Below are 16,834 nucleotides of genomic sequence, written 5' to 3' on the forward strand. Positions count from 1 at the left end.
GCAGCTTCTGTATTCATGGAACATAGATAACTAGAAAACACAAGCTGCTTAGTTTAGCAAATTGTGGCTGTTTGCACTGATTGGGCTGCCAGTTGTGCCAGTAAGAGATCTATTCCTTAAACTTGCTGAGGTGTGTGTCCAAATAACTTTCTTATTTTTAACGACTTTTTAATGCAGATATAATATTGATGTTTTTTAAATGTATTTTTTTTTAATTTATTTTTTTTAAGACAGAGTTTCGCTTTTGTTGCCTAGGCTGGAGTACAATTGCGTGGTCTCGGCTCACTGCAACCTCTGTCTCTCAGGTTCAAGCCATTCTCCTGCCGCAGCCTCCCAAGTAGCTGGGATTACAAGCGCCCGCCACCACATCTGGCTAGTTTTTGTATTTTTAGTAGAGACAGGGTTTCATCATGTTGGCCAAGCTGGTCTCGAACTCCTGACCTCAGGTGATTTGCCTCCCCTTGGCCTTCTAAAGTGCTGGAATTACAGGCGTGAGCCATGACACCCAGCCTAAAAACATTAAGTATTTTAAGCATAATACACATTTGAAATTGAAACCTGAATTAAAATATATAAAATATACATTTTTTATATTTTAAAGTAATTAAGCCAGAAAACGCCTTAGGCTCTATTTATAGAGACTGGTAATCCATAGTCAAGTAGTAGTTTTCTGTACTCTGCCTTGGAAATATTGACTCCAAAATATTGTACTAGATTTTCGTACAATATTTTCAGATGAATATTAGCAAAAGGGCATATCCAGTGAGGGCAAAAATGAGATGGTAAACTATCTTGCCTGAAGTATGGTTGAAGGAATTGGCGGAAAAAGACCCGGGGAAATTCTGATTGCTTTCAAGTATGTGGTGAAATAGAGAAAGCGAAACTGAGGGAATTAACAAGATAATTTAGGAGTAAGAATGTTTAGGGATATCTTTGGAATTAGTCCACAAAACGTTCGCTGTCAAGTAGTAAGCTCCCAGCAATGAAAGTGCCCGCTTAAATCGCTTGTGAGATACTTTCCTATTTCAAGATTTTAGCTTTACTGGCTTAAAGAACTTAGATTGATACTATAGGACTGCGGTTTGCAGAGGCAGGATTTGGGTAAATTCTTAGCCACTGTGCACTTACTCAGTTGATACCAGGTAATTCTAATACATTACAGGGATCAGCAAACTTTTTTTCTGCAAAATGCCAGATAGTAATATTTTAGGCTTTTCTCTGTAGCATCAACTCTATTGTTGCAGTGCAGAGTATTGTTGACATTATGTAAACACAGTTTGTTAACTGTGTTCCAATAAAACTTTGTTTACAAAAGCAAGTGGTGAGTTAGATTTGGCCAGTGGGTCATAATTTGACCACCCTTGCCTTAGTAATGAAATCTAGAAATAGAGTTCTAACCTAGAGAAAAGCTTTCAATTTAGGGATTTAAAAAGCAGGTTGTCAAGATGTCATTGTCTTCTTGTTCTGAAAGAGTACACATCAAGTGTTCAAAATAGTGAATTGCCTAATGAATTAAGAAGCTTTCCAATATAACAGGCAAATGACAATGGAGAATCTGATACTATTTTTTATGCTTCATTTCTGCTACTTGGGTTGTCCTTAAAGGTGTCATTACTTCTGCTGGGCAGTACTATCTACCCAGTTGGACTGCTGATGCAGACCCAGTCCTTACCACCAAGTTAACGCAGGTTCAGGCCTTCTGAGAACCGAAAGATTTTAAGTACTTCCTTCCTAGACACAGTAACTTTTAACAGTAATTTTAACACCAGATGAAAGAAGTAAACAGAAATCTCTGGTTATCTAGGCATCTGTGGTCACATATTTTGAGCTCCTAAGGTCATACAGCAGAGCCTTTCATATTACCTATTAGTCTGTTGGCCTTTAGTTTATAGTTTGTAAAATGATGGTCACATGTCAACTATGACTAGAAGAAGGAGATGCCACTATCATCAGGCAGGTTGGCCTTCACTGAGAAATGACCGTTGACTGCTAGAAAACAAGGAAATGGAAAGCATTCAGCAACCTGGGGTGTTGGTTTTAGGGTCAGAAATGTACCTCCAAGTCTCAACCAAATTTTTCAGTAATCCTGAAGAGCTTTGCTATTTATGTTTTAATATAGCACAGTAATTGGTGCTTATAATGAGACTAATTCATAAAAAAAGTAAATTGTGAATTGTGCACACACGCACACACACACTCTTCTAAGAAAATAGGACTACTCTATTTTGAGCAGTCCTCAGATTGAAATAACTTATTTCAATATATAGAAAAGTAGGATAAGTGAAAACAGTTTATTTCCTGAGTTCCAGATAGCAGTGATTTGTCAGTTTGCATATGTGTCTTTAGTCCTGGCATTCTGAACTCAAAGCCCCAAAAGAGTGATTTCTTGACCCTTGAAGTGTTTTGTTTTTAGTAAATACGTTTTTAATTCTGTGACCTCAAACCTCCAAACTACATTAGTATTTCATAATTTTACAGTGATTTATCACCTCTATTGCTTTAAATTGAATAATTTCATCTTCTTTATCAGTATTTAAATTTTTCTGTAGTCAAAAGGCCTTTTTATTTAAAATATTATATATTCTGATTTCTTATTTTTAGGGATTTTTCTCTAGACAATTGAGAATATGTAATTTTTGCACTTTAATGTTTATTTGATTATAACCTACATTTGAAAAGCAATTTTTAAAGAAATCTGAGAGAATTAAAAAATCGTTTCAAAAGCATCATGTCATCTTTAGCTCAAAATACTTCAGAGACATTTGTTTGTTTGTTTGTCTGTTTGAGACAGGGTCTTGCTCTGTCACCCAGGCTGGATTGCAGTGGCACCATCACAGCTTGCTGCAGCCTTGACCTCCCAGGCTAAAATGATCCTCCCACCTCAGCCTCCTGAGTACCTGGGACTAGAGGCATGTGCCACCACACCTGGCTTATTTGTTTGTTTGTTTTGTAGAGATGAGGTCTTGAGCCCAGGCTGGTCTCAAACTCCTCAGCTCAAACAATCCTACTGCCTCAGCCTCACAAAGTGCTGGGATTACAGGTGTGAGCCCCAGCCCCCAGCCTGCAGCCCAGCGTCTCCTTTTTATGGGTGGTGTACAACATAAAATTCAAACTCTACCATGGTTTTACATCTGGCCCCTACCTGCCTTTCACCTCTCCTTCTTTGTTATATACTCTACCTATTCCCGTGCACTTTAGACTCAAGTAATAAAAACAGCTTGTATTGCTAGGAACAGGCCGCACTCTTTCATAGTCTGACTTTTCACAGACGCTCTTGTGGCGTTCTAGAACACCTTCCTATAGGCCGTCTTACATTCAGCTCATACCCTCTCTGAAATTTTTAATCTGTAATCTTCTACTGAAACGTCACCTTTCTGAAGTGTTCCCTAAATCTGAGGCTTTTCCATTGTTCATATTCTGTCTTGCAACAGTTATCACATTGTTCAAGTTGTTTCCCCAGTAAATTATGAGTCCCTAACTGCAGAAGGGAAGGCATCTTTCTTACCTTTGTTTTTGTGCCATACTTAGCCTAGAACCTGACATCAAGCAGGTACTTCTCAAAACAGAACAAAACAAAAAAACGGGTGGAGAGAGATAAGAAGGGATTCCTGACACCCCAGCTGGAGATAGCTGTAACATTTACGTAGGAATCTTGGGAATCTGGGGAACTGGAAGCTGCCGGGAAAGCACTGGCATCTGAGTCCCCTCCACGCTCTTTCAGGTTTGTGTGCAGGCCTTGCTACCTCGGCTGTCAGCACTTGAAATACAACTTTATGAAGCTCCTTACTTGCCTTCTCAGTGAAAAAAACAAAAACCTTTTCTACCCCATCTGGTGCCAGCACTGTATAATTCCTAATAAGCTTGAAAAGATCATGTTGGTAATACTTTACAAGTTCACTGCTAATGTTTGACATTTATTAAGTGCTTACTGTGTGCTGATCTCTATGCTTATGTATTTTTCATATATCACCTCATCCAATCTTTACAACAATACAATGAAATAGATGCCATTATTATTCCAATTTAACAAATGAAGGAAAAATGAAGTTCAATGACATGAACTAAACTGCCCAAGGCCATGCAACTATTGACTACGGGAGCCGAAACTTGAATCTAGTGTAGATTCAAATTAGACATTCTCTTGTTCACTACCAGTGAATATTTCAGGGCCATAACTGAAGCCCAAATAACAGCATGGTTATAGTGTGGGCTTTAAGATCATCCAGACTTTGATTCAAAATCCATTTATTGGAGGCAAGTGACTTCATCTCTGATCTTCAGTTTTCTCATGTAAAATGATAGTACCTACCTCAAAAGTGTTACTGCCCACCCAAGTACATTGTGTATACTAAAAAAGCAAATGTTAATTTCATTTGCCACTTCTACACTTCTCTTTATGTGAACCCTGCGGTAAGAGTTTGTACAGAATGAGGTCTGGCATGAGAAGACAAATAGCCATCTGACAAATAAGAAAGCTGTCATTCTGTCTGCAGAATGTCAACCTGTGCCTGCCTTCCAGGATCAACAAGGGTTTTCTTACCATGATCACATTTATTATCTTAATGAAAAGGGTGTGTCTTGAGTATTTCATAGTTAATTACCCATAAATGTAAAATAAGGAATAAAACCAGTGATCTGTCTGCTGAAATAACTAGGCTGCTTTCTTGGGAATACTTAGGGAACAAATGAGGGTCCCTGTGGGTTATTTATTACGTAAAGTGGTTGCTCCAGTAGCGGCACAACCGACCTGCCAGTGCCATTCAGCAGAGAACTCATAAACACAGCTGCTGTTTTTGTGTGGCTTGTGGTTTTGGTTTTGTTTTTATTGGAACTTTTTTATGCAGCATGTCATCATTTAAAAGTAGTTATTTGGCGTTTTCCCTTGCAATCTTCAAATTTTTTGTATGTTTTAAAAAACTTAAATCACTTCTACAATCATTCACACAGATTGATCCATCTGCTCTTTTTACTAGCCAATGATTTTTTTTTACATACTGGAAATAAGACAATTATTTTAAATTCTGTCATTTCAGTGGATCTCTTTTATAAGTTTGAAGAAAAATAGTTTCAACTATCAAAAAATAATTTTCTTGTATTCTTCATTGTTTCCAGTTAATTTCTGTATATCCATGGGTTGGAAAAGGCTGAACATTTCTCCCGTTTCTACTCTTCACATCCTTCATCTGTTGCAACTCTGAAGCATACATAATTATTTGTTTGTAACCAAGAAGTGGTTCAGCATAAACGTCTAATCAGTTAGGCCCTGTTGCTCTCTTTAAGTCACACTGGGTATGAGGTGGAGGGAGGTGGATTAAAGGGGGCAGGCATAGATTCAGGGAGACCATCAGGCCTTTGCAGTGGTCTGGACAAGAAACAGTGATGGCCTCACCCAAGGTACTAAGCATTTTAGCGAAGGAATGTCGACAGAATGCAGAGAATTAACCAAGCTTGTTGATGGGTCAGATATTGATTGGTGTGAGAGAGAGAGGAGTCAGGGACGGCTGGTTTCCTCCCCTCTGCTTGTGTTTGTTCAACTCTTGCTTATCTGTAAAGGATTCAGTGTGTGTTACCTACTATGGGAAACCTTCCCACCCCAACCTCGATGACCCCACCTAAGTGCTTTTGTAGTCCATGGTAGCATGTATTCTGTTTTGTAATTGCGGATTTAATTACCCCACACACAGCATACACATAATCTTCATATTATTTATTTGCTTTGTCTTGTGAAGGCAAGGGCCATGTCTATTTTATTCATCATTAGATTCCTATACCTAACAGAGTCCTGGGTATAGCACCAATGCACTTTCGGTGAATAAGCAAACTGTCATTTGTAGCCTTACCTGCAATACCTGATAGACTAAGCAAGTGTAGTAGGTTAGCTGGAACTTCTTGATTCACTTCTCTAGTTCAACTTTCATTTTTTTCTTATTTGGTATCTCTCATTTTGCCTTTTCATATACTCTTACAGATTTGCTCACTGAATAAAAGAAAATACAATTAGAAACAGCAATAAGTAAACCTGTGTTTTATGGATTTTGATAGTATCTTCTAAAAGAACCCCCAAGATTGTTGAGGTCTAAAAAAATTAAAGGCTTTCCACTCATAAGAACACTTAATAGTTTTTAAAATATTACAGACTGGTTGGAACATTGCACTAACAGAGAGTCATGAATCTTATTTATGGGTAGATTTATTTCCATCAGAAGTATTAGGACTAGGTTATTTGAGAAAGTAGATAGATCACTACAAATTCATCATCATACTTCAAGGAAAAATCATTGATGACACTTTATAATATTGTGAATATATACCTGAATCACACTTTAAGAACAGAATGTCTAAGATACCACCTAGATAAGAATCAACACAAAAAGAAAAAGGGAAATTACAAAGATTGATTTAAGAGAGAAAAAAAGACTAAGCCATATAATTTCTCATTATTACAGGTCGAGGACAGGCAGTGAAAAAGGAAAAGGATTTGACTTCTGTAGACATGGTTTTACTTATCTTAACCTGGGAGCAGTGGACCCATGTCTAAAAGATTCTTTCTGGCCTAAGTTCTGTGTTCCATAAGATAGAAGAGAATGATAAAGGCGACATGCAACGGGAACTTCGGGTTGAATTGCAGCTTGCTTTTCATTCTTTCCATCGCCTCGTCTCTGTCTTGATGAAACCTGACGTAGGAAATCCACTCAAATATAATGTTTTCTTAAATGACTTAATTAAATACAAGTGGGTTTTCTACTCTCAGCTGAAATAAATTCTTTATAGCCTAATTTAGAGCAACAGTCTCGATTAAAATATTTAAGATGAATTATTACTACTTAGCTTAATCAAGTCACACTATAGAAAATGACTTTTTACATTTTAGCAATGTACTCTTCTCTGGTTGCGTCTCCTTTAACATATGTTTTCCTTCTTTGGTTTAGGTTTCTGCTTTGGGACAACCATCCATCTAATTCCTTAAAGTAGTTTTATACGTAAAATTTGCAAAGAATCAGAACAATGCCTCCACGACCATCATCAGGTGAACTGTGGGGTATCCACTTGATGCCCCCAAGAATCCTCGTAGAATGTTTACTACCAAATGGAATGATAGTGACTTTAGAATGCCTCCGTGAGGCTACATTAGTAACTATAAAGCATGAACTCTTTAAAGAAGCAAGAAAGTACCCCCTCCATCAACTTCTTCAAGATGAATCTTCTTACATTTTCGTAAGTGTTACCCAAGAAGCAGAAAGGGAAGAATTTTTTGATGAAACAAGACGACTTTGTGACCTTCGGCTTTTTCAACCCTTTTTAAAAGTAATTGAACCAGTAGGCAACCGTGAAGAAAAGATCCTCAATCGAGAAATTGGTATGATACAATATCCTATTCTAAAATGCAAATAACTATGATGCTTAACTGTTGTCCCTTACTAAAATATTTCTGTCTAAACCAATACTTTTGTAATCTTAAATAGCTTTCTAAATAAAAATCATTCTAAATCTAAAGTATGTTTTACTATCAAACTGTGGAACTACTTTTAACACCTTGTTATTATTCCATAAGGTTTTATTTAAGAAAGATCATTTGTGGAGTGACTTAGATTGGTTATATTTCAATTTTATTGTTATTTTTAAAATAATGGGAATAATGTTTGCTGCCTTTGCTCTAAATTGATGAATATATTATCTTTTGTATATTAAAAATATTTGGTACTTTGTCAACGCTTAATATATATGCGTTCATCAAAAAATTTTTTAACCTAGAGGAACTTTTTTTACTCTATTGTGATCTTCCAAATCTACAGAGTTCCCTGTTTGTGAGAAACGTGTTCATATGGTGTATGTAATAGAGTGTTATATTCTTTATGTAATTTTATTAAAGGGTTTGCTATCGGCATGCCAGTGTGTGAATTTGATATGGTTAAAGATCCAGAAGTACAGGACTTCCGAAGAAATATTCTGAATGTTTGTAAAGAAGCTGTGGATCTTAGGGATCTCAATTCACCTCATAGTAGAGCAATGTATGTCTATCCTCCAAATGTAGAATCTTCACCAGAATTGCCAAAGCACATATATAATAAATTAGATAAAGGTAAGAAAATGACCAATGTACTCTAATCATCACTATTGTGCAGTCTTCTCCCTGTACCTATATCTTTATATAGTCTTTTTTTTTCCAGCTAGATAGTAAGCTTCTTGAAGGCAGGGACTGCTTATACTGACAAGATATAGTTGAATGCTAAATACAAATTGTGTACCATCAATATTTATTTATTGAATTTTTGTATGAATATGTACTGATTTCTTGGTAAATTGTAAAACAGAAGCACTATGAGTTTGAAATTTACTGTTTTTTAGGATTAGAATTAGGGCTGATTATCTTTTCATAAATAAAAACAAGTGTAAATAGAAACATTTTATGAAACTTTGGAAAAACTTTATACATTCTTATTACATGTCATAAATACACCAGAAAAAAATAAGTAATTTTCTTAACTATTAAATGCAGCAATTAATTCTGATCATGAGTGATAACATGTAGGTAGATTTTTGACATTTAATGTATTAGTTTCTAGAATTAATGAACAAGAAACTATATAAATGATACTGTATTCAAAATACATATCATTATATCAGATAAATGTATTTTCAAGATAAAGTGAAAGTATCAATTTGAGTTAACTCACACACACTATTAAATATAAAATTCTGTTAGTAGAATAAGATAGCTTATCACTATTTTATCCATATTTTTCAAAGTAGTTTAAGGCAACATAAGATCTTTCAAAATTCTTTGCTATTCTAGCAGACTTTTCTAAGTGAAATGCTCTTTTCATCTTCCCCAACATTTTTTGTGAAAAATGTTCAACATATAGATAAGCTGAAAGATATGTACTGTGAATACCCAAGCCTCTCTAAATAGTTTCAGTCTTCCTGTTTTCTCCATCTTTCTCTTTTCTTTTTTTTTGGCCTTCTGGCTTAATCTTAAAAGGAGAAAATTAGATAATCCATATCCTCTCCCTTCTTAATTTTCCTACCTTTCCTTCCTCACATTTTCTGTCATTGTAATTCAACATCTTTAGGCCTCCATTGGTTCTTTCTTTACTTCCCATAGTTAGCATAACTCTTTCACCCTAGGCACTGTGGAACCTTTGATACCGTCATGAATCACTATTCATAGGGGTGGTACCCGTGAAGTATGTCATGCAGTTTAGAATGAAAATGAGCTGGGTCTCAGGTACTTGTGACCCACGTACCACAGTCTTGTGTGCTTGTCATAAAACATGAGATTTGGGAATGGTCTGGCAGCCCGCTCATATATAAACATTTTCTGTTTCTACCTGATATTTACTTAGATTTAATTAGGCTGATTAAAAAGCATTTCTGATATAGGTAGAGTAATGATAGTGCACATGTTGAAATTTCTCTCTTTGAAAAATGAAGTAGATATAGTGATTGCATCTAATAATGTTTTCCTGTTATAGGGCAAATAATAGTGGTGATTTGGGTAATAGTTTCTCCAAATAATGACAAGCAGAAATATACTCTGAAAATCAACCATGACTGTGTGCCAGAACAAGTAATTGCTGAAGCAATCAGGAAAAAAACTCGAAGTATGTTGCTATCCTCTGAACAACTAAAACTCTGTGTTTTAGAATATCAGGGCAAGTATATTTTAAAAGTGTGTGGATGTGATGAATACTTCCTAGAAAAATATCCTCTGAGTCAGTATAAGGTGAGTAACAAATTTCAAAACACTAAGTTTTAATTTAAAAAGTAATCACATTGAGGATGAGTATTGTATTTTTAGGATATGCTTTTTGATAAGTAATATTAGTAAATAGCATTAGTAAGTTTATACTTTTAATTCTGTGATTAATTCATTGAGAGGCTGAAAATGTTGGCAGATACTCCAGCTCCCAAATACAGGTATTTCATGGGGTTTCTTGTTGGTGGTGTTTCTCTTTTGAAACAGGGTCTTGCTCTGTCTCTCAGGCTGGAATGCAGTGGCATGATCATGGCTCACTGTGGCATCAACCTCCTAGGCTCAAGCAGTCATCCCACCTCAGCCTCCTACATGTCTGGGACCACATGCATGTTCCACTATGCCCAGCTAATTTTTTTTTTTTTTTTTTTTTTTTTTTGAGACAAAGTCTCACTGTATTGCCCAGGCTGGTCTCAAATTCTGGACTCAAATGATCCTCCCACCTCAACCTCCCACAGTGCTGGGATTACAGGCATGAGCCATTGCACCCAGCCTATTTCATGACTTTTATCCCCTCCAACCAATGACCCTGAAATGGAATTATAATAGATATTACAAAAAACCCATGACCTGTTAAGATATACTATTGGTACTTTCCTGCTCTCTTTTTCTATATATTAAATACCTATAAGAAGCAACTACGTTTATGCCAAGCATATGTCAAGTACTAGTTTACAATACCAAATAAAACCTGGTCCTGGCCTTCACGTTGCTTATTGTCTAGTGGGGCTTATGGGTAAGAAAATAAAATGTATATAGTAACACAAAAATCTCCGCCAGGCATGGTGGCTGAGGCCTGTAATCCCAGCACTTTGGGATGCTGAGGCTGGAGGATCATGAAATCAGAAGTTAAAAACCAGCTTGGCCGATAAGGTGAAACCCTTTCTCTTCTAAAAATACAAAAATTAGCTGGGCATGGTGGCACATGCTATAGTCTAGCTACTCGGGTGGCTGAGGCGGGAGAATCACTTGAACCCAGGAGGTAGAGGTTGCAGTGAGCCGAGATCATGCCACTGCACTCCAGCCTGAAACAGAGCGAGACTCCGTCTAAAAAAAAAATAAATCTATCCTAACTACTATTTCAAAATTCAGACAGTGTATTTTAATATTTTTTGTAAATATATATCCATAATGTTATTGGTCTCCTCTATTTGCCTGTTTTCGTTTTAATTTTAACAAAACTAAAGTTTCTCAAGAAATGTTGGACAAAAAAGCAGGTGAATAGCAGCAGCCTTTGGCTGGGACATCAGTATGATTTCATAGATTGAACGATAGAGGCGTCCTACATGATGCTGCTTTTCTGTTATCAAATACAATGTTTTTGTAATGAGTATCCTGTGATCCTTGTTTTTAATTCCTTTTTTGTTTGTTTGTCTCAGTTAAGGGTAGAACTATACTGTGAAAAGTTGACCTTAATTTTTTCTTTCATGCAGTTTTTATTCAGAAGTTTTTGGTTGATCTCATGCTTCAATTTAAATCCTAAATGTTAGTATTTTAAATGTTGTAGCAACTACTAATAAATGTGGTCCATAAGGTTTAATTTTTTATCAACTTTGCAGATTAATATGTAAATTCTCTTAATACTCTTGCATGTTACTTCTAAAATGAAAAATCTTACAGGAAATGGCTCCCCCCCTTAATCTCTTACAGTACATAAGAAGCTGTATAATGCTTGGGAGGATGCCCAATTTGATGTTGATGGCTAAAGAAAGCCTTTATTCTCAACTGCCAATGGACTGTTTTACAATGCCGTCTTATTCCAGACGCATTTCCACAGCTACACCATATATGAATGGAGAGACGTCTACAAAATCCCTTTGGGTTATAAACAGTGCACTCAGAATAAAAATTCTTTGTGCAACCTACGTGAATGTAAATATTCGAGACATTGATAAGGTAAAGTCAAATGCTGATGCTTATTATTTTATATAAATTATTTTATATAACGTTTTTCTTGAACTGTACAGTAATCTGTTGGCCTATAGTATGTTTTCAGATGGTTAGGGAACACTCAAATCTCCAAATGTAAAAATATATCATGAATTTTACTTGAGCTTCCATCTTCCTTAGTTATTATACAGCTCATAGTTCTTTGTCAATAATTCTAATATTCATAATTCTAGCTCTTAAAAGTTTTACAGAATTCATTTGGCAGAAAGACCTGAGCCAACCTTAAGTGAGAGTTTTTATAATCTTTATTAACTCCAGTTACTATAAATATTCATGTGTCTTATTACAGAAATATTAGTGTCTTTTTGAGATGGTGCTTTACCAGCTAAGGGTTTTAAGTAAAATTTAGTACGTGTACCAATTTAGCTTTCTAAAATATGGGAAAACTCTATATTACATACCTGCCTTAAAGGGATGGTGGGCTTATATTTATGTTTCCATTGTTATTAGTGGATGAAGGCAGCAGCTAATTTTGGTGAAGGCTCTACATCACTATTAACTTCTTATATATGTGAAGAAAAGGAGAACAAGATATAACTGAACAAAAATTCCCTGGTTTCATATTTGGTTCTATCTAGTATATGTATATATATGAGGGCATACATTTGTATATACATACTTTTTTCTTTTAGATCTATGTTCGAACAGGTATCTACCATGGAGGAGAACCCTTATGTGACAATGTGAACACTCAGAGAGTACCTTGTTCCAATCCCAGGTAAGGAAGTATAGAAATTTATATTTCCAAAGGTTATTTTAGTGTTTAGCAGTGTAATCAATAAAAAATAGTATATTTTTTAAGACCTAGCCTGGGCAACAAAGCAAGATCCCATCTCTACAAAAAGTTTTCCTTAAAAATTAGCTAGGCACAGTGGCACATGCATGCCTGTAGTCCCAGCCATTAGGGAGGCTGTGGCAGGAGAATTGCTTGAACCTGTGAGTTCGAGGCTGCAGTCAGCCATGGTTGTGCCACTGCATTCCACCTGAGTGACAAAGTGAGACCTGATCTTTTTTAAAAAAAACAGAAGCATATTTTACATCATTAGTTTTATACAAGCTATATATTAATAAATTATCAGAAATGTGCATATAAACCAGCAAGACTTTCTGTCAAGTGATTATCAGTCACAGGATTATTTTATTGATTCTGTCTAAAGTTTTATCAGAATAGTTTCTGATTGTCTCTTTTTATTGTATCAAAGAGAGAACAAAGTATAGTCACAATGTTATGCTGATGATGCCCCACACTAGATTTAAAACCTAGCATTTTGTTGTTTTCCTGCCTCCATCATCATTTATGGCAAACAACTCCATAACCAAACTACTCTGAGGCAGTTTCAAATCACTCCCAAGAGTAGATATTTATGGCATTCAAATAAAGGATCTTTGGGAGCAAATTAATTTCTTGGGGGGAGAGAGAGTTATTGGGAACATTTTACATTATTACTGCCTGGATGTGATGAAGAAATAAAAAGTATTATAATCCAGTAGTTCACTCTCCTGTCATTTCTTTGCTTCTCTCTGTCATTTGGGAATAAGAGTACCCCTGAAAGTAGTAGCAGTAATGTTGCAAGAGAACTCCAATTGTTATTGGATTTATAATAAAATAGCAGTAGAGCTAACTACTGACTCCTTCGGAAGTAAATCTCATAATGAATTTAGACTGAGTTGTAGGAGATTAAGATGTAGTTCTGGTCTTGTTGCTAAAGATGGCCACCCTTATAGAGCCTAGGTAAAGTTCAAAGGGATGATAGCCTTGTCGGCCCCGCAGAAGAAAGATAGTTCCTCAGCCTACCTAAACCATTGTAGGTCAGAAAGTGTATCATTCAGGTCAGAAATGAGATTGTGACAACAACATCAGGATCTTTTAAAATTCTTGCTAAAACAAGAGTTTATACTCACTCATATTGTATGCCTCACACTGATTAGTGGGGTGCTTGTAGGAGGAAAAAAAAATTTGAGGAAATAATGGCCAGAATTTTTCCAAATTTGGTAAAAACTATAAACGCATTAATCCGAGGATTTCAACATGCCCCAAGCAAAGACCCCAAAATAATAGTGGATAGAATTATCCTAGCTGTTTCAAGTACCAAAAGTTAAACTATGTTTATAAAATAAAAGGCTGGGCATGGGACTCATGCCTATAATCCCAACACTCTGGGAGGCTGAGGCAGATGGATCATTTAAGCCCAGGAGTTCGAGACCACCCTGGGCTTTATGGCAAAATACAGTCACTACCAAAAATACAAAAAATCAGCCCAGTGTGGTGGTGCGTACCTATAGTTCCAGCTACTCAGGAGGGTGAGATTGGGAAGATCACCTGAACCCAGGGAGGTTGAAACTGCGGTGAGCCATGCTGGGGGCAGAGTGAGACCCTGACTGTAAAAGATAAATTCATTGAATAATATGTGATTAAAATGTTGAAATTATAGTAAAACAGCTCTTTAGAAAGGACTACATTTATCTTTTTTAAGCATTCTGTAGTCTAAAATGTGAAGTATTTATGGTAGTAGTATAAAAATTTAAGTGAATTTTTAAAACTTTTCTGTGCTTACCAAAACAAAAAAAAAATCAGAGAGAAATTAATATGAAGTTATTAAAAAGATAAAAAAGTAGATTTTTAAAAATTCTTACTGAGATGATTTGTTCCAAATCTGTGCTTCCTTTATGCTAGATAACTTAGATGCTTTATGATTTCTTTGTAAACGTTACCAATATCTCCGAAAATTGTAATCAATTTGGACTATACACACACAACCATTTTCTAGAAATAAAGAACTCAATTGAGTGAGCGTCTGTATATGTATGTTTGTGTGTGTGATGTGCGATGGATGGACTTTAGAAGAAAAGAGACGTGTTTTATTTTGTTAGCATAGGGCTGAACAAGTAGATTCATAGGACACAGCTGTCTTAGAAAGCATATAGAACACTTCTTATTAATTTATGAGCAGTTCTAAAGATTTAGCAGTAATAAAAAGTTGGGTACATTTAAGTAGAAGTATCTTTAACTTTTCTTTTTTTTGTTGTTTGTTTTTTGTTTTCTTGAGACGGAGTCTTGCTCTGTCGCCCAGGCTGGAGTGCACGGCATGATCTCAGCTCACTGCAACCTCCGCCTCAGCCTCCCGAATAGCTGGGATTACAGGCACCCGCCACCAAGCTGGGCTCATTTTTATATTCTTAGTACAGACTGGGTGTCACCATGTTGACCAGGCTGGTTTTAAACTCCTGACCTCAGGTGGTCTGCCCGCCTCAACCTCCCAAAGTGCTGGAATTACAGGTGTGAGCCACTGTGCCCAGCCTAATTTTTCTTAAATCATGGTGGACTTACTAAATCCCACATTTTTCTCTATATATTTCTACGGTTACATTTATTGCCGGGCATGGTAGTATGCACCTGAAGTCCCAGCTACGCAGGAAGCTAAGGACAGCTGAGTCAAGAGGATGGCCTGAGCTCAGGAGTTCAAAGCTGTAGTGCACTACAGTCATGCCTATGAATAGCCACTGCACTTCAGCCTGGGCACATAGAAAGACCCTCTCTCTAACATAACATTTGTTGTTTCTTTTACCTTTAGAATTCTTGCCAAATTTCCCCATTTCAAATGTGTCCTCTTTCTATAAGTAGACCATATTTTAAAAATCTTTGTCTATACTTAAGCAAAAATACTAGAATAAGTGGAACCTATTTTACTGATGAGGTTTATTACTTAGTTTGGCTAATTAAAAATAGAATTTTTATACTGTTTTATTGATTAAGAATTATTTATAATCAAGATTAGACCAGAATGATAAAGAAGACATTTGAAAAGTTATTAAAAAGTTATTATCTAACATATGAGCTTTTGTCATGGACCAATTGCTCTTCTAATTCCTTTGCTTGTGTTATCTCATTTAATCTTAGGAGATAGTTATCAACCTTGTGAGGGTATGTACCATCATTAGTCTCATTTCATATAGGAGGTAAAAGACAAAGCAAGGGTCACATACTTAGTGAAAAAGGGGAAATCAGTTTTTCTACTCTAGTCTGATTTTTGAGCCCATACTCTTTATCCATTATTATCACGTTTTTTTAAAAAAAACGGGGTTTCACCATGTTGGTCAGGCTGGTCTTGAACTCCCGACCTCAGGTGATCCACCCACCTTGGCCTCCAAAGTGCTTGGATTACAGGTGTGAGTGACCACGCCCAGCCTATAACGTTTTTTTAAAATACAAAACTGTTTCTTTTATGTGGTTCTTTACAAATATGTTCACCAAAGACAGACATAATTTTACACGTAGCACCCAGTAAACTGAGGGAATTTATCATTAAAATTTGAATAATTTTTTATCTTGTTCACTTTTATACCAATGTTTTATTCTTCCCTTACGAATGTGAAGTTTTATTATCTTTTATAAAATATTCTTAAATTCAGATACTTTAGGTATCCATCATTTTATTTGCATACTGATTTATTTAGATTAGTGGGTCCTTTTGAATAAAATTATATTATGTATAAAAGTAAATATAATAGAAAATCTCATTTTACCTTGTTTAGTTTTTCTATTTGACTTTTTATGAGCAAAATTATATAAATACCTATAAATAATATATATTATTTGCAATATGTTTATATTATGTATATTTATAACATAAATGTATACTTTTTTTAGTGAAGTATGTACCACAGAAACATAAAAGTATACAGATCATAAGTGTATATATAGTTTAGTCATAAAGTGAGTACCCAAGTCTTCTGTTTTTAACAAATGCATACATTTCCTAGAATTGGAGCTGGGTCACAGGGTATACATATGCTCACTTTTAGTAGATTGTGCTTTCCAAATTGGTTGTAACAAATTATACCCCCATAGTCTTAGTGTGAGGTTTCCCATTACTGCATAAGCTCACCGCCCCTTGGCATCATCAGTGTTTATCATGTCAGCCATTCTTATGTGTAGTGATATCTCCATGAGATTTTGATTTGCATTTTCTGTATGACTGACTCTCTTTTCATGTTTGTTAACTATTTGAATATGATCTTATAAAATGCCTATTTCAATCAATCTCTTGCCTGTTTTTCATCTGGTTTATCTTTTCCTTGGTGATTTGTAGGAGTCATTTATATACTTTGGATGAAGACTTGTTTGATGTA

General features: G+C 35.7%; 1 protein-coding gene across 2 annotated transcripts in view; it reads left to right on the top strand.

The window, feature by feature from the left end:
* Positions 1-16,834, top strand: part of PIK3CA (phosphatidylinositol-4,5-bisphosphate 3-kinase catalytic subunit alpha) — a 92,175-nt gene that overhangs the window by 44,935 nt on the left and 30,406 nt on the right. For both annotated transcript variants that reach the window (XM_035276154.3, XM_035276156.3), the window contains 5 exons: positions 6,930-7,357; positions 7,871-8,080; positions 9,474-9,724; positions 11,405-11,650; positions 12,337-12,422. In XM_035276154.3, coding sequence (XP_035132045.1) covers positions 7,006-7,357; positions 7,871-8,080; positions 9,474-9,724; positions 11,405-11,650; positions 12,337-12,422 — 1,145 coding nt within the window. In that variant the 5' untranslated portion in view covers positions 6,930-7,005. The remainder of the gene's footprint in view (positions 1-6,929; positions 7,358-7,870; positions 8,081-9,473; positions 9,725-11,404; positions 11,651-12,336; positions 12,423-16,834) is intronic.

Source organism: Callithrix jacchus, chromosome 15 (genome assembly GCF_049354715.1).
Source record: "Callithrix jacchus isolate 240 chromosome 15, calJac240_pri, whole genome shotgun sequence".
Taxonomy (NCBI): domain Eukaryota; kingdom Metazoa; phylum Chordata; class Mammalia; order Primates; family Cebidae; genus Callithrix; species Callithrix jacchus.